This window comes from Meriones unguiculatus, assembly GCF_030254825.1.
Source record: "Meriones unguiculatus strain TT.TT164.6M chromosome 13 unlocalized genomic scaffold, Bangor_MerUng_6.1 Chr13_unordered_Scaffold_34, whole genome shotgun sequence".
NCBI classification, from domain to species: domain Eukaryota; kingdom Metazoa; phylum Chordata; class Mammalia; order Rodentia; family Muridae; genus Meriones; species Meriones unguiculatus.
In genome coordinates this window covers 16,272,659-16,297,167 of record NW_026843646.1, presented here as the reverse complement: position 1 = coordinate 16,297,167, position 24,509 = coordinate 16,272,659, and the positions used below count along the sequence as shown (strand labels likewise).

Below are 24,509 nucleotides of genomic sequence, written 5' to 3'. Positions count from 1 at the left end.
TTTATTTACCTATTGTTGACTGAATGAAAATTTCAATTGACTTGCTCAGCAATCTTCTATGATACCCTATGTGAAGGGTAACATCAAGAATCCAAGGCTCATGAGTGTAAATGAGTCCTAAGTTTATATCTTATTGGTTTAAAACCCTCACATTACACTTACCACTAACACACTGAGATACGGCACAGGCTCATGAGCACAGTGTGTTCTAAAATTTAATAAGGGGATCACAGTCTTCATTTCTCCTTCATCTTACCTTATTAATACTAAATGATCTGTGAAAACAATTACTTTTCAGTTACTGTTGACTCTAGAAAGGCTTTTTTCCAGAAAAGGATCTTCTTATGGCATTGTGTCAACAACAAAGATTGCATTTTAGGTGAAATGGCTGCTTTGTCTATATCTTATGGCATTGAACATATTCCAAGAAATTATAAAAATTTTGGTTATTGAACATGTTATATTTTTATATTAATTACACTTTTAGTAAATACACTTTTACATTAATTACATCTTTTATCTCACACTAGGAAAACATTTGCTGAAATATATTCAAATTCAATGTCTTCAATTCAAAGCTTTCAATCCCCAAGTCATGTAAGATAATTACAGTCATACACATCCACACTGAGACAGAACCCTTTTTTATTTTAACTTGTACTTTTAATTATAAGATTAAAACATTTCATTGGCATGACCACAGTAAATTACTTATCAATAATATAAGATCCCAGTGCTTATGAGTGAGGCTTATCAGCCATGGTAGAAGCCCACTTTGTATCTTCTATAGATCCCAATTAAGTTTTGCTCAATAGCATTTTCTGGAGGGCATGGGCCACTGCATACTTTGCACTCCATATGGAATAGCTAGGCTCAGAAATAAACATCACATCATATTTTCTGGTTTAATATTTTTTTGAAATGTTTGTTGGTTATGGTTTATTATTTCTACATAGCAAAGCAGGAGGTGAGCAATAAAAAATGTCAATTGAGAATTCATGCAAGTAAGAATCTCCTGGGTACTGGGAGGGTGTAGGAGCCTCTACAAAATGCATTAAGACAGGGATAGTTCCTGTCTTTGAATATGAGAAGCTTCCTCTGAAAAAGTTCATCAAATCATTCTTATTTGATACAGATGCTAAATATAATGTGTTGCTTTGCCATGTTCCACACCTTCCTTCTGGCTGAAAATATTTTATTTACCATGCGCAAAAACAGCAATTATTTATATCACTATAGAATGCCTGGATATTTGCTTGTATATGTTGGTTCAAGATCAGTAAATCAACACCAAATAGTACCAAAGTTTCAAATAGCTGGGAGTTTTTTTCTGTTAAAACCACAGATATCTTTCCTTCCTTCCTTCCTTCCTTCCTTCCTTCCTTCCTTCCTTCCTTCCTCCCTTCCTTCCTTCCTCCCTTCCTTCCTTCCTTTTTTCCTTCCCTCTTCTTCCTCCTCCATCTCCTTCTTTTTCTCTTTGCCCATATGTGTATGCCTTCAGGTCAGCAGAGATGGCAGGATCTTTATGTACTAAGTCCCCAGCACCCTGCCCACTAAGCCAGAGCACCTTATCAACACAGCCCTCAGCACCTTAACCTTTATTTATAGACTGTTCAGCAGCATATGTGTATGCCTTCAAGTCAGCAGATGTGGCCAGATTCTGTACTGAGTGCCCAGGACCCTAACCACTAAGCATAGAGTACCTTGTCTATTCAGCCCCCAGCACCCTAAGCATTATTTATAGTGTCCTGCCGGCTTGTGCAGAGGGCGCCAGAACACCCTATACAAGTCCTTGCACAGCCTGACAACCGGGCGGGTGCACCCATCTCCGACGGGATGAACGCAGGGGGGTGGGAGCGGAGGCTACTGACTCTCTCTTCCCGCCATCCCCCTGCCCACAGTCCTGCCCCACGCACGAGCCGCTCAGAACTCCAGGCAGACAGACGGACAGCGGGCAGTAGACAGGGGGAGGGAGGCGGGGAACCCCGAACCTCCCCGCGTGTGTGCGGGTCACTGAGTTCAAGTGAACAGCTTGGGATAAGAAGGATGCTGACCAGGGAAAACCGGCCAGGGTTGTGGGAGGATGATCGTGGAAATCATGCCCCTTCCAGCTTCGCTTCCGGATCTGCCCTGTTGTGAGCCAAGACTCCCTCCCCCCCCCCCCCCCCCCCCCCGGGGATGTTAACACAAAGCTTCTAGTCACGGAGAGACCTTCATCCTTCCTTTCTCAACTGGCAGCGCTCGCGGCTAAGGGAAGGACCAAGAGTCCCAAGATGCATTGCGGCAGAGCCCCCCCCATGCCTGAAAACTACAAACATGGCGTCAGAGCAAGGATTTCTGGGATTGTAACTGAGAACTACAAACATGGCAGAGCAAGTTCTTCTGGGATTGTAACCGAGAACTACAAAGATGGCGTCTGAGCAAGGATTTCTGGGATTGTACTGGGAACTACCAAAATGGCGTCCGGGTAGCGGTATGCATTCTGGGATTACTCGCAGTTCCGGCTCGGCGTCTTTCCCCTTCAGTAGCCTGGACCGGGTACCGGGTACTGCCTACAAATCCCAGAATGCTCTGCGTTCGAACTGTTCCCAAAGTCACGCGCTGGCGTCATTCAGCTTCCCTCACGGGAGTCTTGGCGAAAATCCCAGAAGTAGGCGCGGGGAGACTCTCATGCAGCTGCTGCTCTGTGGCCCATTATTGGCCTCAGAGCCCACAGGGCCTGTCCCTTGCTCCGGTGTCTGCAAATCTCCCTGGCACGCCATACTATCCCTGGATCACGATTGGACAGGACCTTTGTGACGTTGTCGTCCCGGAAGTCAACACATTTTAATGCTGCTGCTGCTGCTACAGTAGAAAATGTCCAGTCCCTGGGAGGTGGAGAAGGGGTCCTTGCATCTCTGCCGCTTTGATTACGTCGTTGGGAGTCAGACACAGGTAATGAATCTCTTTCAAACATTAAAAAAAAAAAAAAAGGCCAGGTGTGGCGGCACACGCCTGTCGTACCTGCCGGCAGTGGCAGGCGGGTCTCTGAGTATTCTTCACCCCCAAATCCCACTATAAGATGAATTGTATCGATTTTGTATGACAGTGATTAATATTCTATTTTTATTATTTTTATCTTTATTAATTACAGTTTATTCACTTTGTATCCCCCCTGTAGTTCCCTCCCTCCTCCCTCTCAATCCCACCCATCTTCTTCCACACCTGTGCCCCTTCCCCAGTCCACTGATAGGGGAGGTCCTCGTCCCCTTCCCTCTGATCCTAGTCTATCAGGTCTCATCAGGAGTGGCTGCATTGTCTTCTGTGGCCTAGTAAGGCAGCTCCCCCCTTGGGGAGAGGTGATCAAAGAAAAGGCCAATCAGTTCCTGTCAGAGACAGTCCCTGTCCCCATTACTATTACTAGGGATACTTGGATACTGAACTGCCATGCGCTACCTTTGTGCAGCTGTTCCAGGCCATCTCCATGAGTGGTCCTTGGTTGGAGTATCAGTCTAAGAAAAGACTCCTGTGCCCAGATTTTTTGGTTCTGTTGCTATCCTTGTGGAGCTCCTGTCCTCTCCAGGTCTTACTATCTCTCACTTCCTTCATAAGATTCCCTGCACTCTGCCTAATTTTTGGCTATGAAACTCAGCATCTGCCTTGATGCCCTGCAGGATAGTCTTTCAGAGGCCCTCTGTGGCAGGCTCCTGTCCTGTTCCCTGTTTTCTCCCTCCTCTGATGTCCATTCTCTTTGCCTTTCTGAATGTCGTTAGCCAGAGTCCTCCTTCCTGATTAGCCAGCTTCCTTAGGTGTACAGATTTTACTATGTTTATCCTATATTATATGTCTAATATCCACTTTTGAGTGAGTATATACCCTGTGTGTCTTTCTGCTTCTGGGATACCTCACTCAGAATGATCTTTTCCAGTTCCCACCATTTCCCTGCAAATTTCATGATTTCCTTGTTTTTTTATTGTTGAGTAATATTCCATTCTGTAGATGTACAACAATTTCTGTGTCCATTCCTCAACTGAGGGGCATCTGGGCTATTTCCAGCTTCTGGTTATTACAAATAATGCTACTACAAACATGGTTGAGCAAATGTCCTTATTGTGTACTTGAGCATCTTTTGGATATGTACCTAGGAGTGGTATAGCTGGATCTTGAGGAAGTGCTATTCCTAATTGTCTGAGAAAGCACCAGATTGGTTTTCAAAGTGGTTGTACAAGTTTACATTCCCACCAGCAGTGGAGGAGGGTTTCCTTTTCTCCATATCCTCCCCAGCATGTGTTGTCACTTGAGTTTTTGATCTTAGTCATTCTGATGGGTGTAAGGTGAAATCTCAGGGTCATTTTGATTTTCATTTCCCTGATGACTAAGGATGTTGAGCATTTCTTTAAGTGTTTCTCTGCCATTCGACATTCCTGTATTGAGAGTTCTCTGTTTAGCTCTGTACCCCAGTTTTCAATTGGATTACTTGATTTATTGCTGTTTAACTTCTTGAGTTCTTTATATATAGTGGATATTAGCCTTCTGTCAGATAGAGGGTTGGTGAAGATCCTTTCCCAGTCTGTAGGCAGTCGTTTTGTTTTGATGACAGTGTCCTTTGCTTTACAGAAGCTTTTCAATTTCATGAGGTCCCATTTATTGATTGTTCATCTTAGAGCCTGTGCTGTTAGTGTTCTGTTCAAGAAGTTGTCTGCTGTGCCACTTTTTTTCTAACAGGTTTAGTGTGTCCAATTTTATATTGACGTCTTTGATCCACTTAGATTTTAGTTTTGTGCATGGTGATAAGTATGGATCTATTTGCATTTTTCTACATGTGGACCTCAATATAAATCCAGACACACTAAACGTGTTAGAAGAAAAAGTGGGGGAAGAGCCTGGAACTCATTGGCACAGGAGACAACTTCCTGAACAGAACATCAGCAAAGGACACTGTTGTTAGAATACTCTATTTTTAAACTTACATAATGAACTGCTGGAGGGATGGCACAGTGGTTAAAGCAGTGCCTGTTGCTCCAGATGGACGTAGGTTCAATTCCCAACACCCACTACTGTCTGTGGATCCAGTTCCAGCAGATCTGATAGCCTCACACACACAGGAAGGCTAGGAAATGTTTTTCTAAAAAATAAAATTTCTTAATCATAAGAATAAAAGCTGATCTCAGAAGGACTGTGAGGATGGCAGCAATGTCTGATTTAATGTCTGTGCATACACAGAAACACACAGATAATAATAATCAGAGGTCCCTTCATCAACCCACTCAGAAATCTTATAAAAATATAGTTATATAAGAAACCCTCCCTTAAACAAATCTTTAAAAGTCTGGGGTCTTGCCAGCCATGCTTGCACAAGCCTTTAATCCAGGTACTTGAGAGACAGACACAGGCTGTTTGTTCTCTGTGAGTTCAGTGTCGGCCTGTTTGACAATGAGAGTCCAGCACAGACAGGCCTACACAATGAAACCCAGTCTTAAAAAAGAAAAACAAACAAAAATCAGAAAATCTAAGCCAGATTTGGTGGCACAGGCAGGAAGAAGCAGGTCAGTCTCTGTGAGTTCAAGGTCAGCCTGGTCTACAGATCTAGTCCAAGATAGCCAGGGCTAAAAGGACAAACCCTGTCTCAAAATACCAAATCATTCATATATGTATGTGTATATGTATGTATACATATATATGTATTAGTTTTATACATACACAGATAAATTCATTCTATCACTTCTGTTCATCTAGAGAGCCTTCACTAGTACAGCTGTTTTCTTCATCTTCCCATTGAGGAAGAAGTTTTACCTGATGATAGTACTCCAAAGTGTCCTGTGTTTTCTGCTTTTTTTTTTCTCCTGGGTTATCTCTTACCTTCCAGGAGAAAAGTGGCTGCAGTTTATCTGACCCCAGCGTGAATTCACAGAACAAAACTCTGCATTTTCTAAAATTTATCTTTAATTCTTAATCTTGGCACCTTTCCACCCGAGGGACAGACTGTTCACTCCACTGCAAGTTGAATAATAGTTGTGCAGGTATCCACCTTGATTCCTTGAGGAGGAGGGAGATTGGATTTTTGGTATACTGTTCTTTTGAAATGTATACACTTTACCCTTGTTCATTCAAATGCTGATTTCTCCACCACACTCTCTGGTTTCAATCCGGATATTGCATTGTGATACTTATTCTAAGCATCACCTGTCTCAACTTTGTGTGGGCATCCAGGATACAACAACCAGCCACAACGTTGAGCAATGGAAAAGGAGTAGGCAGGAGAGGGGAGGAGCCAGAGGACAAGAAGTAGTGGGAGGCAGAGAAGGAGAACTTGGAAGAGACAGGCTGGAGGAGAGGTCTTAGAACGACATGGAGATTGAACCGGGCCTAATATCACACACCACACACACACACACACAAAACAAAAACAAAAACAAAAAACAAGTATAATGGGTGAATCTAAATCTTAGGAAACTATGAGGCTTGGAGGTTTAGGATGGAGTAATTATTGCCCAGCATTGTGTTCTAGGTTAATTAAGTAAATTCCAGTCTCTGTGTGGTGACTTGGTTATACAGCAGTTTAGGATTTATCAATAGTAAATAATATTGATTTACAACATTGCATCCTGAGTGCTGGAAGGTAGAAGGTAGACTAGGGGAGGACAAGCACAAATGATGATGAAATGGAAATCTCTGCAGATCTGAAGAAGGTTTGGTCCTGAAAGGGTCCACATGGTTCCAAGACCTCTCCTGCCAATTGTCTTCTCTCCTGCTTCCTCTCTCTTCCTCCCTTTTCCTTCTCCCATCTGGCCCAGGATGTTCCACCCTATTCTCTCCTTTGCTCAGCACTGTGGCTGGTTGTTGACAATACAGAGAAACAATGATGGCAGTGTTTATATAGACTGCAACCAGATAGTGGGGGAGAGAAAGAAGCATTTGAAAAAGGGTAAAGTGTATACATTCCAAAAAAGTACATTATGCCAACAGGTGACTTCACATTTTTTCTTGGTTGGGTTTTCTTAGGTATCTTGATGAAAACTTGACTAGATTATTGGGCTTATGCTCCTGGAAGTTTTGCTTTATTCTTTCACAAATATTGTACACAATCATTATTGGCTTTGCTGTACAGTAAATACAGGAGTCATATTTTGTGTGTGTAATATGTCTTCTTAATCCTGAGAATTCTGAGGGTTTTTTTTTTTCACATGGTAAATTCATTTGGCAACATGCCATCATAAAATGTCTGGTTGCCACTGTTCAAAGAGCATGCATGGGCTGGACCTAGGCACCATACACATATCTAGTTGATGGGCAGCTTTGTTTTCATGTCGGTCACCTAGAATGGGGCTGTCTGTGACATGGACACAGATGCCTGTTTATGAATCAGTTTGCCCTAGCTGGGCAGCCTTCTCTGGCCTCAGTGGAGGAAGATGCACTTAGTTCATATGCAACTTGATGTGCTGAGGAGAGTTGGTATGGGGAGGCTCCCTTTGCCTGAGAAGAAGGGGAGGAGGAGTAAGGGAAGAGGATGGGAGGATGATACCAGAAGGAGAGGAAGTACAGAGCTGTAAGCATGATATAAAGTGAAAAAATAAATAAACTGAGAAAATGGCTGTTTTCTATGTAAGTGAGAGATTGTGTTGACTGATGATTTCTATTGAAGGCTCTTCAATTGAGTGTGGCAATATCCCTGAGCAAGTGCCTTTGGGTTGGATAAGAGAGCTAGCTGAGCATGAGATGATAAAGAAAAAAAACAAAACAAAACAAAACAGAACAAGGTGGGACAGAATATTTGCCATGGTTTTTGCCTTACTTTTCCAGAAACTTGAGTTTCTATCCTAGGCTTCCAAAATGGTAAACTGTGGTCAGACAGGACCAAACAAGTAAACCCATTCATGACGTGAGATGTTTGTGGTTAGGGGATTCAATCACAGCAGCACAGTAGCAGGTTAGGAGAAAAAAAAAAAAAAAGGTATGCCAAAAGTGACTTTGCTCCTGGACAGACCTGAGAATGTTCTCTTTTTTGAGGAATGTGGAAAATATCAGGACTTAAGATGGCAAAGGTACAGAGCTTAATGAGTGTAGGGCATACAGAGGAAGTGGAGATCATAGGATTTCAGTGGAAAATAGACTCCATGGAAAATTAAGCTAGAGGTCATTTGTGTGGTAATTTGGCCCCAGGTCATTCTTATTCTGCTCATGTCCTAAGAAATTAAATAAGGTAGAATTAAAATTTGGGGACTGATTTCTTAGATGGAAATGTTTGTTTTCAAACCTGGCTTAGATGTTAGTCAAAGCTACATTTGAAATCTTGATTCTCATGTGAGAGCCTTCGGAGTACAAGTCCAAAGATGGAAGGTGTACCCACAATGTGTTCTGTGTTGTCAACATATTTTACCAATGTTAATATTAAAATGCATCATAGAATACATGTATGTATGTATTGTTTGAAGCTTCATCCATCTTTATGTTCTCATTTGTTAATATTAAAATGTTAATATTAACATGCTTAATAGAATATATTAAAATGCTTAATAGAATATGTATGTATGCACTATTTCAAGTTTCATGCTTCTTTGTGTTGCCATTTGTTACTATATGGCTCATCATGCTGAAGTTTTGCCTTGTAAGAAAATTATCTAGAGGTGCTAGATAATGTAAGAACAGTAAGATTTATTTCAAAAAGCATGTTGTCTGTGTGTAGTGTGACTATGTGTTCTTAGGCCATGACAGATATATGAAGACTTGATGACATTTTGGGGGTTTATTTTGACCATTCTTATTTGATGGTCAAAGTCATGTTTGTTCTTAGGCCATGACAGATATATGAAGACTTGATGACATTTTGGGGGTTTATTTTGACCATTCTTATTTGATGGTCAAGGTTTGGATTTTTCAGAGTGTGTATTAATATTTTTCTTTTTTTTTTCTCTTTTATTTATTATATCATTCATTTTGTATCCTACCTACAGCCCCCTCCTTTATCCCCTCTCAATCATAGTCCCTCTCTCTGAGTATATTAATTTTTTTTAAATATAGTTTTTTACTTTATATCCAAAGGGTGATCCCCTCTTCCTCTTCTCTCTGTCTAGCCTCACTCTTCTGCCTCTTCTCCTAGAAAAATGGAGCCCTCCTCTTCCTGTGTCAACCAATCACAGCCATCAAGTCCCAGCAGGACTGAGCATATCCTCATCCACAGAGGCCAGGCAAGGCATCTCTGACAAGGGGGAGGTGATCTAAAAGCAGGCAGTAGAGTTCATATTAGAAACACTCCCCTCCACTTACCATTCAAACCACATGGACCAAGCTGCCCATCATACAGATAAGTTCAAAAGGCCTAAGTCTAGACCGTGCATGCTCCTTAGTTGGTGTAATTTTCTGTAAGCCCCCCTGGGTCTGCATAATTTGCCTCTGTTGGTTTTCTTGTGGCTTCCTATCCCGTCCAGGTTCTTCCACCTTTCCCCCAGTACTTCCATGTGATCCCTGGAGGTCCATCCCATGCCTACTTGCAAGTTCCAGCATCTGTCTCTATTGGCTGCTAGGTGGAGCCTCTCAGATAACAGGCATGTTTAGGCTCTTTTCTACAAGCACAGAAAAGCAACATTTACAGTTTCATTGGCTGGCTCTCTAGTATAAGGTGGGTCTCAGGTTGGCCCAATTATTGGTTGGACATTCCCTCAATCTTTGTTCCCTCATTATCCCTAAACTTCTTGTAGGCAGGGTAATTTTTGGATCGTGGATTTTGTGGTTCAGTTGTTTCCCTTTTCCACTAGTCCTGTCTGGCTAGGAGGTGGTCACTTCAGTTCCCATGTCTCCTTCCCCCACCTCATAGGAGTCACACCCATACCCTCTCAGGAACCTTCCCTGTCAAATGTCTCCAGCTTGTCAAAGAGAAGCACCCCTCGGTTTCCCTTCTTGTTCTCAGCCCTCTCCCCTCCTACTACAATTCTCCCCATGTCTGATGCCCACATTCTAACTTCTGCCCAGTTCCCTCTCTTCACCCATTTCTGTTTTCTATCATATTTTCTGTTCTGAGTGACATTCTGGTACCCTCCTGTGGACCTCCTTGTTACTTAGCTTCATTGAGTGTGTTGATTGTAGTATGATTATTTTGTGCTATAGGTCTACTATCAGCTTATAATTAAGTACATCTGTGTGTTTCTTTGGGTTACCTCACTCAGGATGATCTTTTCTAGTTCGATCCATTTGCCTGCAATTTCCATGATTTTTTTATTTTTAATAACTGAGTATTATTACATTGTGTAAATGTACCAGAAGTTCTTTATCCATTCTTCAGTTGAGGGACATGTAAGTTGTTTCTAGCTGTTATGAATAAAACAGCTATGAACAAATATCCGTGTTCTATAATGGAACATCTTTTGGATATATTCCCTGGAGCGGTATAGCTGGGTATTGAGGTAGAACTATTCCCAAGTTTCTGAGAATACACCAGATTGATTTCCAGAAAACTTGTACATGTTTGCACTCCCATCAGCAGTAGAGGAATGTTCCCTTTTCTCTACATCCTCACCAGCATGTGTTGTCAGTTGAGTTTTTCATCTTAGCCATTTAAGTGGTGTAAGATGGAATCTTAGAGTCATTTTGATTTCCATTTGTCTGATGGCTAAGGACTTTGATCATTTCTTTAAGTGCTACTCAGCCATTCAGTATACCTCTGTTGTGAATTCACAGTTTAGCTCTGAACCCCATTTTAAAATTTGATTATTTGACTTGTTGGTATTTAATTTCTTAAGTTCTTTGTATATTTTGGATATTAGCACTCTTTCTGATGTAGGGTTGGTGAAGATATTTTCCCAATCTGTTGGCTGCTTTTGTGTTCTATCGATAGTGTCCTTTGACTTACAGATGCTTTTCAGTTTCTCGAGATCCCATTTATTAATTGTTGATCTCAGAGCCTGTGCTTTTGTTTTTCTATTGTCTCCTGGGTTAATGAATTCAAGACTTTTCTCCACCTTGTCTTCTAAATGATTTAGAGTCTCTGGTTTTACGTGAAGATCTTTGATCCAGTTGGACTTCAAGGTGATACAAAGGGGTCTATTTGCATTTTTCTACATTCAGATATTTAGTTATACCACCACCATTTGTTGAAGGTGCTGTCTTTTTTCCATTGTATGTTTTTTTTCTTGTTTGTTGAAAATAAAGTTCCTGTAGGAGTGTGGGTTTATTTATATGTCTTTATTTCAATTGTATAGGATTGGTCTGTTATCAAGGGTGTTTTATTTTTCTACTTGAAGTTAATGTTTGCTCTTTCAAGGTCTGTAAATAATTGTGTTGAAATGTTGGTGGGTAATGGATTGAATCTGTAGATTGTATTTGTTAAGAATTCTGTTTTACTATGTTAATCATACATATCCATGAATTTGGGAGATCTTTCCATCTTCTGATATCTTCCTCAGTTTCTTTCTTTAAAGACTTGAAACTCTAGTCATAGAGGTTTTTCACTTGCTTGGTTAGGGTTATTAGAAAATATTTTATATTGTTGATGGCTGCTGTTTAGGATGGTGTTTCCCAAATTTCATTCTCAGCCCATTTTTCATTTTTATTCAGAAGGTCAAATGATCTTTTTAGTTAGTTATGTTCCCAGCCACTTTGTGGGAAGTATATATCAACTATAAGAATTCTCTGGTAGAATTTCTTGGGTCACTTATATATACTAGTATATCATTTGCGAATAGTAATACTTTCATTTCTTCCTTTCCAAGTCTTTTAACATGAAGGGATGTTGGATTTTGTCAAAGGCTTTTTCTCCTGTAATGAATTGATCATGTGATTTTATTCTTTCAGTTTGTTTATATGGCGGAATACATTTTGATGCATTTTCATGTGCAGAACCATCGCTGTATCTCTGAGATGAAGCCTATTTTTTCATCACATATATCTTTGATGTGTTCTTGTATTTGGTTTGGGAGCATTTTATTGGGTATATTTGTGTCAATGTTCATAAGTGAGATTGGTCTGAAATTCTCTTTCTTTTTTGAGTCTTTATGTGGTTTGGGTATCAGGGTGACTTTGCCATCAGTATGAGTTTGGCAGTGTTCCTTCTGTTTGTATTTTGTGGAATACTTTGATGAGTATTGGTATTAACCCTTGTTTCAAAATCGGGTATGACTCTGTGCTAAAACCATCTGCCTCTCTATCTGTGTGTGTGTGTGTGTGTGTGTGTGTGTGTGTGTGTCAGACTTTTAATGACGGCTTCCATTTTCTAAGGCATTATTGGCTCTATTGTTTTAGTTTATTAATTTTGTTGTTTTTGTTTTTTAAGAAAAGGTTTCTCTTCGTTGTCTTGTGTGTCCTGTAAAAGGTATGTAAATCAGGCAGGCCTCAGACTTAGAGATCCACCTGAATCTGGATCTAGAGTGCTGGCATTAGATGTGGGCCCACATTCGTGTCTTTGTAGTGTTGTTTTGTTTTGTTTTTATATTATTGGTTAATGGGCCTGAAATGTAGGCATTTGTACATATCAGTCCTATTCTTGAATTTACTTTTACCCACATCTTGAATTTTGAGATTTTGCAGAGCATATGATATTTCTCATTTGGCAACTTCAGGCTCCTTATCCCATGCTGCTAGGGCTTCTCATCCAGGGCCACTCCCATAAATTTCCAGAAGCCTCCCATGACCCAGAAACTCACCCACCCTGATTTCTATTTTCTCTCCTTGTTCCGTCCTCCCTCTACTCTCCCCATACATGATGCCCATCCCCATTACCCTACCCACTCCCTCTTCCACCCTATTTCTTCCCTCCATTTAATTCAGATACTTATCTTATTTTGTCTTCAGAGTGAGTTTCCTACATCCTTCCTTTGCCCTCCTTGACTCACTGTGTCTGTGGATTGTTCCATGATTATCCTATACTTTATGATTAATTTCCACTTATAAGTGAGTAGGTACCTTGTGGGTCTTTCTGGGTCTGGGTTATCTCACTCAGAAAATTTTTCCTAGTTCCATCCATTCTCTTTGCAAAGACTTTTAATAAAGTCTTTGTTATTAATAGCTAATTGGTATTCCATTGTGTAATTGTATCACATTTTCTTTATCCATTCTTCAGCAGAACGATGCCCAAGTTTTTTCTAGTTTCTGTTTATTACAAATAAATCTGCTGTGGACATAGTTGAGCAAGTGTCCTTGTGGTATGGTACAGCATCTTTTGAATAAATTCCCTGCAGTAGTATAGCTATTGAGGTATATATTGACATAGGTCTATTCTAATTTTTTTGAGAAACAGCTACATGGATTTCCAAAGTGCTTGTTAAGTTTTCATTCTCACCAGCACTTGAGGTGCTGTCATTTGAGTTTATGATTTGAGCCATTCTGACAAGTGTGAGATTGAAATGCAGAGTCCTTTTAATTTGCATTGCTTTGATGCCTAAGGACACTGAACATTTCTTTAATTGTTTCTCAGCCATTACCACTTCCTCTGCTGAGAGTTCTGTGTTTAGCTCTGTATGCCAGTATTCAATTGGGTTATTTGGTTTGTTGCTGTCTAGTTTGTTGAATTCTCTAATTAGAATATTATCCTTCAGGCAGGTGTAGGATTGGTGAAGGTCCTCTCCCAGTCTGTGTGATGTCATTTGTCTTATTGTTAGTGTTGTTTGCCTTCCAGATGCTTTTCACTTTCATGTTGTTAATTGTTAATCTTAGTGTCTGAGCTGTTGGTGTACTATTCACAGAGTTGTCTCTGTACCAATGCTATATCAAAGCTATTCCCCCTTCTCTCTTCTATTGTATTTAGTATATCTAGTTTTATGTAATAGTCTTTGATCCAATTGGACTTGAGGTTTTCAGGGTGATAAATATGACTGTGGTAAATATGCTTCTACATGCAGACATCAAGTTAGAGAAACACCAATTGTTCCACATGCTTTCTTTTTTCCATAGTATCTTTTTGGCTTTTTTTGGTCAAATATCAAATTCCTGTAGGAATTTGTGTTTATTTCTCTGTCTTTAATTTGATTCCATTGATCAACCTGTCAGTTTCTATGCCAAAACGATGCAATTTTTGTTACCATTGCTCTGTAGTATAGCTTGAAATTATGGATATTGATATCCTCAGAAGTTCTTTTATAGTACAGAATTGTTTTAGCTGTATTGCTTTTCATTTTTCCTTTGATGTTAATGGTTATTCTTTCAAAGTCTATAAATAATTTTGTTAGAATTTTGTTAGGTATTGCTTTGAATTTGTAGCTTGCATTTGTTAAGATGGCCATTTTTTACAATGCTAACTGTATGATTCATGAGTTTAGGAGATCTTACCATCTTCTGATCTCTTCTTCATTTTCTTTCTCCAGGGATTTGAAGTTATACAGGTCTTTTACTTGCTTGCTTAGAGTTATACCAACATATTTTGTATTGTTGTAGTTATTGTTCAGGATGTCCTAATTTCATTCTAAGCCCATTTAAGTTTTGTATACAGAAGGGCTACTGATTTTTTTCTAGTAAATTTTGTTCTAAGCCACTTTTTGGAAAGTGTCAACTGTATAAGTTCTCTTATAGAATTTCTAGATTCACTTATGTATACTAGTGTATCATCTTTGTATAGCGATGCTTTGAATTCTTCCTTTCTAATCTTTATCTCATTGATCATGTTCCATTGTCTTATTGCTCTGTCATGGAACTTGTTGGAATTGCTTTAAGTTTCTTTCCATTTATTCAGATGTAGGCTATAGGCATGCTCTTCATTGCTTTTATTATATATAGATTTGAACCTGATCTCTACAAGTCTTTTAACATGAATGGGGTGTTGGATTTTCTTTGAAAGTCTGGAAGAATTCTCTGCCAAAACCCGCTGGTTCAGAGCTTTTTATTTTGTTTGGGATACTTTTAATGGCTGCTTCTTTTTCCTTAGGGCATATAGGCCTTATTTTTGTTTTATTTTGTTTTGTGGTGTTTGTTTTTGAAGTCAAAGTTCCTTTTAGTAGTTCTGTCTGTCCTGTAAGTAGGTATGTAGACCAGGCAGGCCTAAATTTAGAGATCCCCTTTAAAGTGTCTCTAGAGTGCTGGGATTAGTTGTGGCCCCACAAACCTGGCCCTTTTTTTTCTTTGTTATATTATTATGTGATAGGCTTGGAAAACAGGTTTTATACAAGTCAAACATGCTCTTGCATTGATCTTCATTATGATAATACTGCTTGAACCTTCTGAATCATATGACTATAGTACTTTTTATGCTTATTTTAAATTATTTTGAATGAATATGACTATTTTGCATATTTATGTGAATAAGTACCTCATGTGTGCCTGGTTCTTACAGTAGTCAGAAGATGGCTTCAGAACTCTTGAACTTGGAATAATGGATAGGTGTGAGCTCCTATGTTAGGAGGCCCATAGGGAATGGCAAATGAAGCTTCAGGAACTCCTACAACTACTTGAAAGGTCCTGATCCAGTGCACATAGTTGATCTACTAGGGATTCCTAGCACACTAGTGAAATCTCAAAGGTAACTAAGTCTAGGGTGGTGCTTATTTCCTCTTCTTTATGGAAATCTCCTAAGTTATGGAGTGCCATAACTTGCCACCCCACAACTTCCACATTTTCTTACAGTAGTACCAATCTGATTGATTGTTACTGTTACTTGAGGCTAGCATGGGATGGTCTGATTGGGCTTTTAATCATTTAAAGGCAGTTACACTGGATAATAAAGTTAGATCTGCAGTTTTCAGTCTTGTCTCTCGAGTTTGATTACCAGTTTTCTGTGTGGACTCTGTCACTCCCTAACCCACTTACCCCATGGTTCCTAATCCCCACCTATGTAAGTACTGGCAATCAAACCCAAATATTTGCAAGACCAACAAGACCTCTTCACTGCTGAGCCATCTCTCATGCCCTATGTTGCCTGTTTTATTTATTTATTTAATATACTTTTTATTTTTTATGTTAATTACAGTTTATTCACTTTTTATCCCAGCTATTGCACCCCCACTCATTCCCTCCTAATCTCACCCTCCCTCATTTTCTCCATTCCCCTCTCCAAGTTCCCTGATAGGGGAGTGGACTTCCATCTGACCCTAGATTATCTGGTCTCATCAGGTCTGGCAACATTGTCTTCCTCTGTGGCCTGGCAAGCTTGCTTTCCCCCTCGGGAGGGGTGATATTCAAAGAGCCCACCACTGAATTCATCTCAGTGACAGTCCCTTACTAGGGGAGTGTTCCTCTTCCTAGGGTACCCACTTGGATACACCAGTGACTCTCCTGACTCTTTCATTTTCAGGAATGAAAAGCATGAGAAAATACATTTGGCTTGCCCATTGTTATTATAGTTAGGAATTGTTTATACTATTTCTCTGATGTGGGCTCGGTACTGTTGATCTGTTTACTCTCTGTCTCACTTTATGTCTCTTAATTGGCATTTCTTTTGCAAGGATGTATCCTAATTAAAGGATGCAGAAATTAGAGAGATGAACCTTACTTTTCAGTTTCCTTCTAAAAGGAGTTGGTGGCTATATTAGCACTTGTGTGTCAGAAAATAAATAGAACAAACACTAGAGTTATATATGACTATATTTGAAATGAATTATACATTTCCCCTGTTGTCACTTTCATGCTTTCTGTTGTCCACTTGTGTGGATATTTTAGACTGCGTTGACATACAATGATGTGAATGTGAACTTTACTCAAGAAGAGTGGGCTTTGCTGGATCATTCCCAGAGGAGTCTCTACAAAGATGTGATGCTGGAGACCTACAAGAACCTCAATGTTATAGGTATGGCAGTGAATTTTCTTTACTTTTTAAAATACGGGGAGAAATCTTTATTTGTTATTAATGACCATCTAATTTCACTTGAGGATGAGGAAGAATGCGGTGAATGGTTCTTTGACCATAGGTCACAGTCTAAATTTTGCCTTATTTCCAATAATAAGTCATACATTTTCTGGTACTGTGTTTTAGGCTACAATTGGGAAGATCATAATATTGAAGAGTGTTGTCAAAGTGCTAGAAGACATGCAAGGTAATTTTCATGTGTAGGCTGATATAAATATGGTTCTGAAAAAATTTTAATGTGACCTGGAAGTTTGAATGAAAAAGAACAGTGTAAATGAACTGCTTTAAGTATATGTATTGATTACTAACTTGTTACCAAACCAAGTACCTTCATGTTAAATACCTTCATGTGTGTTTGCAAGGCACTCCTCTAAGAAAGAATGCAAGGAAATTATAGCCCTACCTATGATCACCATTTAAATCATACCTGCATTAGAGCTATATGGTAGAACTGCAGTTTGTTTAGTCTCCTACAACTCAGTTATTGCAAAAGATATTCACAGTAAGTAGGTGATGAAAGTATGTCCACATCATATTAAGCAAATAGTTCATATTAAATGTGGGATTACTCATATACTTGTAGTAATGTTACTAAGCTTTTTGAGAAACACCGTTTTATAGAGTCAAGAATATTGCTGTGGAAAAAAACATAATCCCTATTGTAGATGTCTATGACAACAAAATTAAATGTGTGAATGCCATGTGGAACCATGCCATTTATTTTTCTTCTTTTAATAGGTACATCATATGTTACAATGAATACAAGCCATGTTAGCATGGGGCTATTGAAAGAAGCAATGAAACTCTCAGAACAACTAAAAGATATAGTAGTCCCCATTTTGAGTAGATTTTTAAAAGGTGATACCTGTTATTCTTTATATGGCATATTTGAACCTGCTAGCAGTACAAATAACGATACAGAGCCATTTTGATATTGTTAAGCTTAGGCAATTTAATTGGGCAGATCCAGAACCCTTCATCTCCCTTAACAAAAATAAACCTAGCATGGAGTACTGCTGCATGGCCAACTCTACCTCTTTGTACTGGTTCATGTCCAACTGTTAACCTCAGTGTCCTGCTGGTTAATCGCTTGTTTTTTACTTTCTTCCTAGCAACCCTCTCAAAAGTTCTGCCCCCCATTTTGTGCCCTTTTCTCAGTTGTCAGCTCTTTATTATTTCCAATAGACAAGTAAGGATGGACAAATGTTTACAAAATATAGGACAGGTAATGGGCCATAGAATGAATAATTCTAAAATCTGGCCAGCACTTAGCTCTCTGCTGGATCAGCAATCAACATTCGCATTTACTGACACATTTTCACAGTTTACCTCAACTTCATTAGGAAATCTCACAGCATCATACTGCAGAAAATATGAGTTTTAGAAATATATGAATACTTCTGTTTGTCCCAGTTATCTTTGCAAATTTAGCATGGCGCACAGTATATGGAAATTTATTAATCTAGTCAGTGTGTTAAAGCACTGAGGTCTTGCAGTTTTCTACAAATATGTGGTAAAACATCTTATAGAAGAAAGTATGGCATAAATTGAGCCAGGTAAGAAATATTTTTACCATCACAGTTATTTTCAAATATGCAAAACAACCCATAGAGAAAGAGAACACCGTGTATATAAAAATAATGATGAACGCTCAAGATGTAATTTCTCTTTACCTTTACACCAAATTATAAAATTATAAAATTAAGTGACATGGACAAAAAGATTCATTAGTGTTATGAATGTGGTAAAGCTTTCATATGTGCCAATTATCTTTGCAGGTGTGAAAACAGTCATAGTGGAGAGAAACTCTCTGAAGATCCTCAATATGAAGTCTTTGCACATTACAGTAATTCCCACACATGTAAAACTATGCATACTGGTGAGAATCGCTATGAATGTAAGCAATGTGGTAAAGCCTTTGCACATAATAGTCATCTCCTAAGACATAAAAGGACACATACTGGAGAAAAACCTTATGAATGTAACCAATGTGGGAAAGCCTTTGCGCATAACAGTCATCTCCTAATACATGAAAGAACTCACACTGGAGAGAAACCTTATGAATGTAACCAATGCGGTAAAGCCTTTGCAGATAAGAGTGTTCTCCTAAGACATAAAAGAACTCACACTGGAGAAAAACCTTATGAATGTAACTGGTGTGGTAAAGCCTTTGCATGTAACAGTAATCTCCTAATACACAAAAGAACTCACACTGGAGAGAAACCTTATGAATGTAACCAATGTGGTAAAACCTTTGCACATAGCAATCATCTCCTAAGACATAAAAGAACTCACACTGGAGAGAAACCTTATAAATGTAACCAATGTGGTAAAGCCTTTGCATATAACAGTATACTCCTAATACATAAGAAAACTCACACTGGAGAGAAACCTTATGAATGTGACCAATGTAGTAAAGCCTTTACATGTAACAGTAATCTCCTAATACACAAAAGAACTCACACTGGAGAGAAACCTTATGAATGTAACCAATGTGGTAAAGCCTTTGCACAGAACAGTCATCTCCTAATACATAAAAGAACTCACACTGGAGAGAAACCTTATGAATGTAGCCAATGTGGTAAAGCCTATGCACGGAACAGTCGTCTCCTAATACACAAAAGAATTCACACTGGAGAAAAACCTTATGAATGTAAACAGTGGTAAAGCCTTTGCATGTAACAGGAATCTCCTAATACATGAACTCACATTGGAGAGAAACCTTATGAATGTAACCAATGTGGTAAAGCCTTTGTACAGAACAGTCATAAAAAACACATACTGGAGTGAAACCTTTTAAAGGTACCTAATGTGATGAAGTCTATGCATATCAGAGTAGTCTCTGAGAACATAGAAGAGCACAGCCTGGAGAAAAACCTTATGAATATAATCTCTGTGTTAGGACATTTGTACAACACACAATCCCCAGTCATTTAAGTCATTTCCTAATAGATAAAAATGCATACTGCAGAAAATCCTTATAAATATAACCAATGTTATATAGGCTTTTCATGCAACAGTCATCTCCTAGGACAAGAACACATACTGGAGTGAAACCCAATGACTGTAACCAGTATAAAAAAGCCTTTGTACATAACAGTCATCTCATAAAACATGAAGAACACATACTAGAGGGAAACTTTATGAATGTAACAAATGTGGTAAAATTTTTGCTCTTCAGAATTGTCTTCAAAGTCATGAAAGAATACATATTGGACAGAAAGACTATGAGTTTATTTAATATGGTGGAGCTACTCTACATTTGTATAATCATCATCATGACTTTGTACTGGAGACCAACATTATGAATATGTTAAAATGTGAGGGCTTTGCACATATCTATATTCTTCATTGACATAAAGTTTCATACTGGAGAAAGATTTTGTGAACATAAGCAATGTGGTGAGGCCTTTTTGTTTGTCAGTCCACTGAATCCAATACAACTCAAACTCAGTTCAATGAAAATGACAAAAAAACATTGTTATCCAGACACTACTGGTTGATTAGGCCCACATAACATTCTTGGGAGCTGAGCTGTGATACCTACATACCCACTGAGCCAAAATGTTACGGAGGTTCTGAGATTAAAAATCGTAAACATTTGTTCCATTTTACAACTATTCTTTTTCATCAGTCAGGGTTTAGAGATGTGCTTTATGCCATTGAGGAAGTCACCTGAGGCAAATGTAGGTTTTACAACTCAACCAATCATATTCATTTGTTCATCTGTGGTTAGGAAAAGGTATCATGTTTTAGAGAAGAGAAGCTGTGGTATGGGACAGTCATTATGTTTGGTGACCAGAAAACATGGTATGGAACAAAAGATGTTTGGGGGAACAAAAGATGAATAATGAAAGCTTGTCGGCTATTGGGAAGTGCGCAGCTTTCTAGGGAACTTAAATTTAGGTCCACCCTATAATTCAATGGAGGCTGGTATATAAAAGGCAATATTTAGGGCAAATTTAGGGCATATTCCCACATGCAAATTACCTTTGCATGTTTTGCACATCACAGTCATCTTCAAGTATATAAAAAAAACAGATAGTAGAGAGAAACCTTACATGTATAATCAATTTGATAAAGCCTTTTCTTAACAGTCGTTTCCAAATACATAGAATACTTACTGCAGTGAAACCCTATGAATAAGCAATGTGGTAAAGCATTTTCATGTGGTTGTCTTTGAAATCATAAGAAAAAGTCATGCTACGGAGAAACCCCATGGGCGTAGTCAGTATTATAGTTTTGTACTTCACAGTACCATTATAAAAGAGTAAAAGATTTAGTATGTGAACAACTTCTTAAAGCTTTTGCATATCACAGCAGTCTTTGAGAACCTGAAAGAACTCATTCTGAAGGAAATCTATTAGGATTTATTAAGAGGTGTCAACAGTGTATTCATGCATTATGACATCCGTCCTTATTTTGTTTCCAATTAGAAGCTCATATGGACAAAAGGCCTATAAATTTAAACAATCAGCTAACCCTTTTAGATTTCAAAAGTCTCTTCAATTACATGAAATTAATCATCCAGTTGTACAGTTTATGGGTGTGTATTAGTGCCTTTTCTGTGACTTAACAGGACATATAAGGCAAATTCCAAATGTGTTTAATTTGCCATATGGTTCCAGAAGTATGTGGGATCACTATGAACTGGGCATGACAAGTTTAACAAATGGCATGCAAAGTAGGAAGGTTGGAACTCACATCCTCAACTTGCAGCATGAAGCAGAGGGGGAACTACAAATGGTATACAGTTGGGACCTATCAAGCCCACCCCAAGTAACATACTTCCTCCATCAGGGCTACTTTTCCAAAACATTCCCAAATTCTACCACCAACTGAGAAGGATTCATTTCTCTAAGTTCAAGGACATGTTTGATTTCTGTTATATGAAAGAACCCATGATGAAGAAAAACTCTGTAGATAAGCCTGTGGTTGCCTCAACACCTGAGTTAAAGGAATGAATGCTTACACAAGTAAAACATTGTGAATAAACATATATTAGTTTAAGTTTTTTTTCAATTTCCGTTATGTGATATCAGTGTGTATTTGTGTATTTGTGTGCTCTCCATTCTGGTTTCCATGAAGAGCAGACCCTTTGCTCTTCTTGTACCAGGAATTACAAGAAGTTGTGAAAATCCTGACCTAGGTCCTAGGAATGAACTTGTCTTAATGCACAGCCATGTCTTTAGTTCTGTAATATCTTAAATCCTTTATATATCATCTTGATGTCAAGAAGTAGAAAAGAATTCATAGAAGAGAGCAACCCAATTTATATGGGTTTTGATGACATAATGGGTTATGGGTTTATATGGGTTTAGGTGGGTTTTGGACATAATTAATATTCATTTTCAAGAAAAACTTTTTAAAATCTGTTTTTATCATGACATGTAGGAAGTAAATTATTTACCATGTTCACTTATTGTCATAGAGGATATCACCAATTGTGATTGTGGTCTGTATTTTGAAACATTGGAGTAGGTATTGAAGTTGGCTGAATGTGGAACAAATCCATTCACAGAAGTTTATTAGATCATTCTGATAATTCTTTCTGTGGCTGCTGTTCATCTAATGCATTTCCTCTTGGTGATAAGTATTTTTCTGCTGCAATGTATTGAATGGGATCCCCACCATCTATATTATCAATTTATTTGTGTCTGGCAGTGTGTGATCATAATTCTCAAAGACGTGTCTCTGAAAAAGCATGGTGTTTTTTTATTTCATATTTTCACAAAATCCTTTGAGATGTTTGTTTTCAAACCTGGCTTGTATGTTAGTAATTACTCAAGGCTACATTTGAAGTCTTGATTCGCATGTGTCAGCCTTCTGAGTACAAGTCCAAGGGTGGAAAATGTACCTGCAATGTGTCCTGTTTTGTCAACATATTTTGCCAACGTTAATGTTAAAATATTTAATAGAATATAGGTATGTATTTTTTGAAGTTCCATGTTTCTTCATGTTCTCATTATTTACTTATGGCACATCATGTTCAAGTTCTGCCTTCTAAGAGAATTATCTAGATGTTCTAGATAATGCAACAACAATGAGATTTATTTCAAGAAAGCATGTTGTATGTGTGTAATGTGACTATGTGTTCTTAGGCCATGATATATAAAGACTTGACAATTTTTGGAGTTGATTTTTACCATTCTTATATGATGGTCAAGATCTTGTTGCTAGTTTTGCATACCACAAACATTCCCCACTCAATTCATTGGTAATCAAATAAACTTATCTGTAACATTACATCAGTAAAATATTATCTTCAATTCAAATTATAAACATTATCATCTAAGAATGGAAGAAAATGAAATTATTTAAATAATAAACACTGTTTACAAATGAAAATGTTCTGGTTACACATGATTTGAGCTCAATCTCTGGGTAGCCCATATGTCTCCTATAAAATTTTCTAATATTTCTATACATGCGCTGTTGTGTATGCAAACTCACACACCAGGACATACCTAAATAACATTTAAATCCAAATAAGGGCCAGTGTGGTCACTGACCAAAGGACTCTGGGTTTCTGGTTTAGAACTGATCTAGGGAAAGCAGATAATAAGCAACAATAAGTTGTCCTTACACTGACACATACACATTATTGCATAGGTGTATACACACAAACACTCAAACATTTTTAAATGGGTGAAATTAACAAAGCAAAGAAATTGACAACATCAGAAATGATTTAGAAGTATAAATCACTGTAGACTTTGAAGACTTATTACTATTCTTTAAAAGAATAGTGGTTTCTTTGTACATTTTATTTTATCCTTTCATTCTTTGATTCCAGGATAGGTCATTTTAAAAACATATCTTAGCTGAGGCTCAGAAGTACATCCCTGTCTTCCTAGATCAGGGAGTAATTGTCAGGCCACTCTCTCTGAGGTTGAGGCTAGTGTGGTCCACAGAGTTAATTCTTTTGTTTGTTTCTTTTGGAGAGAGAATTTGCCTGTGTATCTTTGGCTGTCCTGGACTCCCTTTGTAGACCAGCCTAGTCTTAAATTCACAGAGATCTGCCTGCCTCTTCCTCCCTGAGTGCTGGAATTACACGTGTTTGCCACCATGCCCAGCTCCACAGATTGAGTTCCAAAATAGCCATAGCTATGTAGATATATCCTGTCTTCAAATGATTCCAACAAGGTAGACTGTACCTCAAATTATGGATTTTTTTTCCCAATATAATTGACTGGTTTCAACAAAGCCTTTTGTTACATTTATTCATATCAAGAGAACTGTGGTAACAATGAATATAAGAAGCAGTGTGGAAAAACCATTTATACAGGGGTGGAAATCCATTTAATCCTTCTCCAGCTATTTATCAGGGACTTCATCACCTTCCAGTGCTAGGAAGCATCTACTTCCTCTGCATTATAATGACATCATTGGGAACTAGAGGGTTAGTGGTACTTCTCCTTTGTAAACCCAGTTTAATTCCTAGCACTCACATGAAATGACTCAGAACTACCTGTGTTTCTAAGTCAAGTATATTGGATGTAGTCTTCTGGCCTCCTAAAGGACAAGACAGTGAAAATGGTAAAAAATAAACAAACATGAATATGAACATGTGATTCCCTAATGTAAAATATTTTCTTCACATATATCTTATTTTTTCTCTAAAAATAAAATTGATTTAATTTAGGTGCATAAGTTTGCCAGTGCGTATACAGTGGAGGCCAGAAGAGAATATCTGTTCCCCCATGATTGGAGTTACAAACAGTTGTGGTCTATCTCTTATCTAGGCCATATGGCTGAGCAGTCAGCACTC

General features: G+C 38.4%; 2 protein-coding genes across 2 annotated transcripts in view; both read left to right on the top strand.

Moving 5' to 3' along the window:
- Window positions 1-24,509, top strand: part of LOC110561735 (vomeronasal type-2 receptor 116-like) — a 799,658-nt gene that overhangs the window by 576,745 nt on the left and 198,404 nt on the right.
- On the top strand, window positions 2,630-23,086 carry LOC110562861 (zinc finger protein 431-like). The gene is made up of 4 exons (XM_060376162.1): window positions 2,630-2,934; window positions 16,552-16,678; window positions 16,865-16,925; window positions 18,517-23,086. Exons 1-4 carry the CDS (start codon window positions 2,857-2,859, stop codon window positions 19,403-19,405), a joined length of 1,155 nt encoding a protein of 384 aa, XP_060232145.1. The 5' UTR covers window positions 2,630-2,856; the 3' UTR covers window positions 19,406-23,086.

Excerpts from the sequence above, each read along its gene's own strand:
- LOC110562861 (XM_060376162.1), top strand. The coding sequence starts at position 2,857 with ATGTCCAGTCCCTGGGAGGTGGAGAAGGGGTCCTTGCATCTCTGCCGC. Across the intron at positions 2,935-16,551 it reads TCGTTGGGAGTCAGACACAG|ACTGCGTTGACATACAATGA; the intron begins GTAATGAATCTC and ends TGGATATTTTAG. Across the intron at positions 16,926-18,516 it reads AGTGCTAGAAGACATGCAAG|GTGTGAAAACAGTCATAGTG; the intron begins GTAATTTTCATG and ends TTATCTTTGCAG.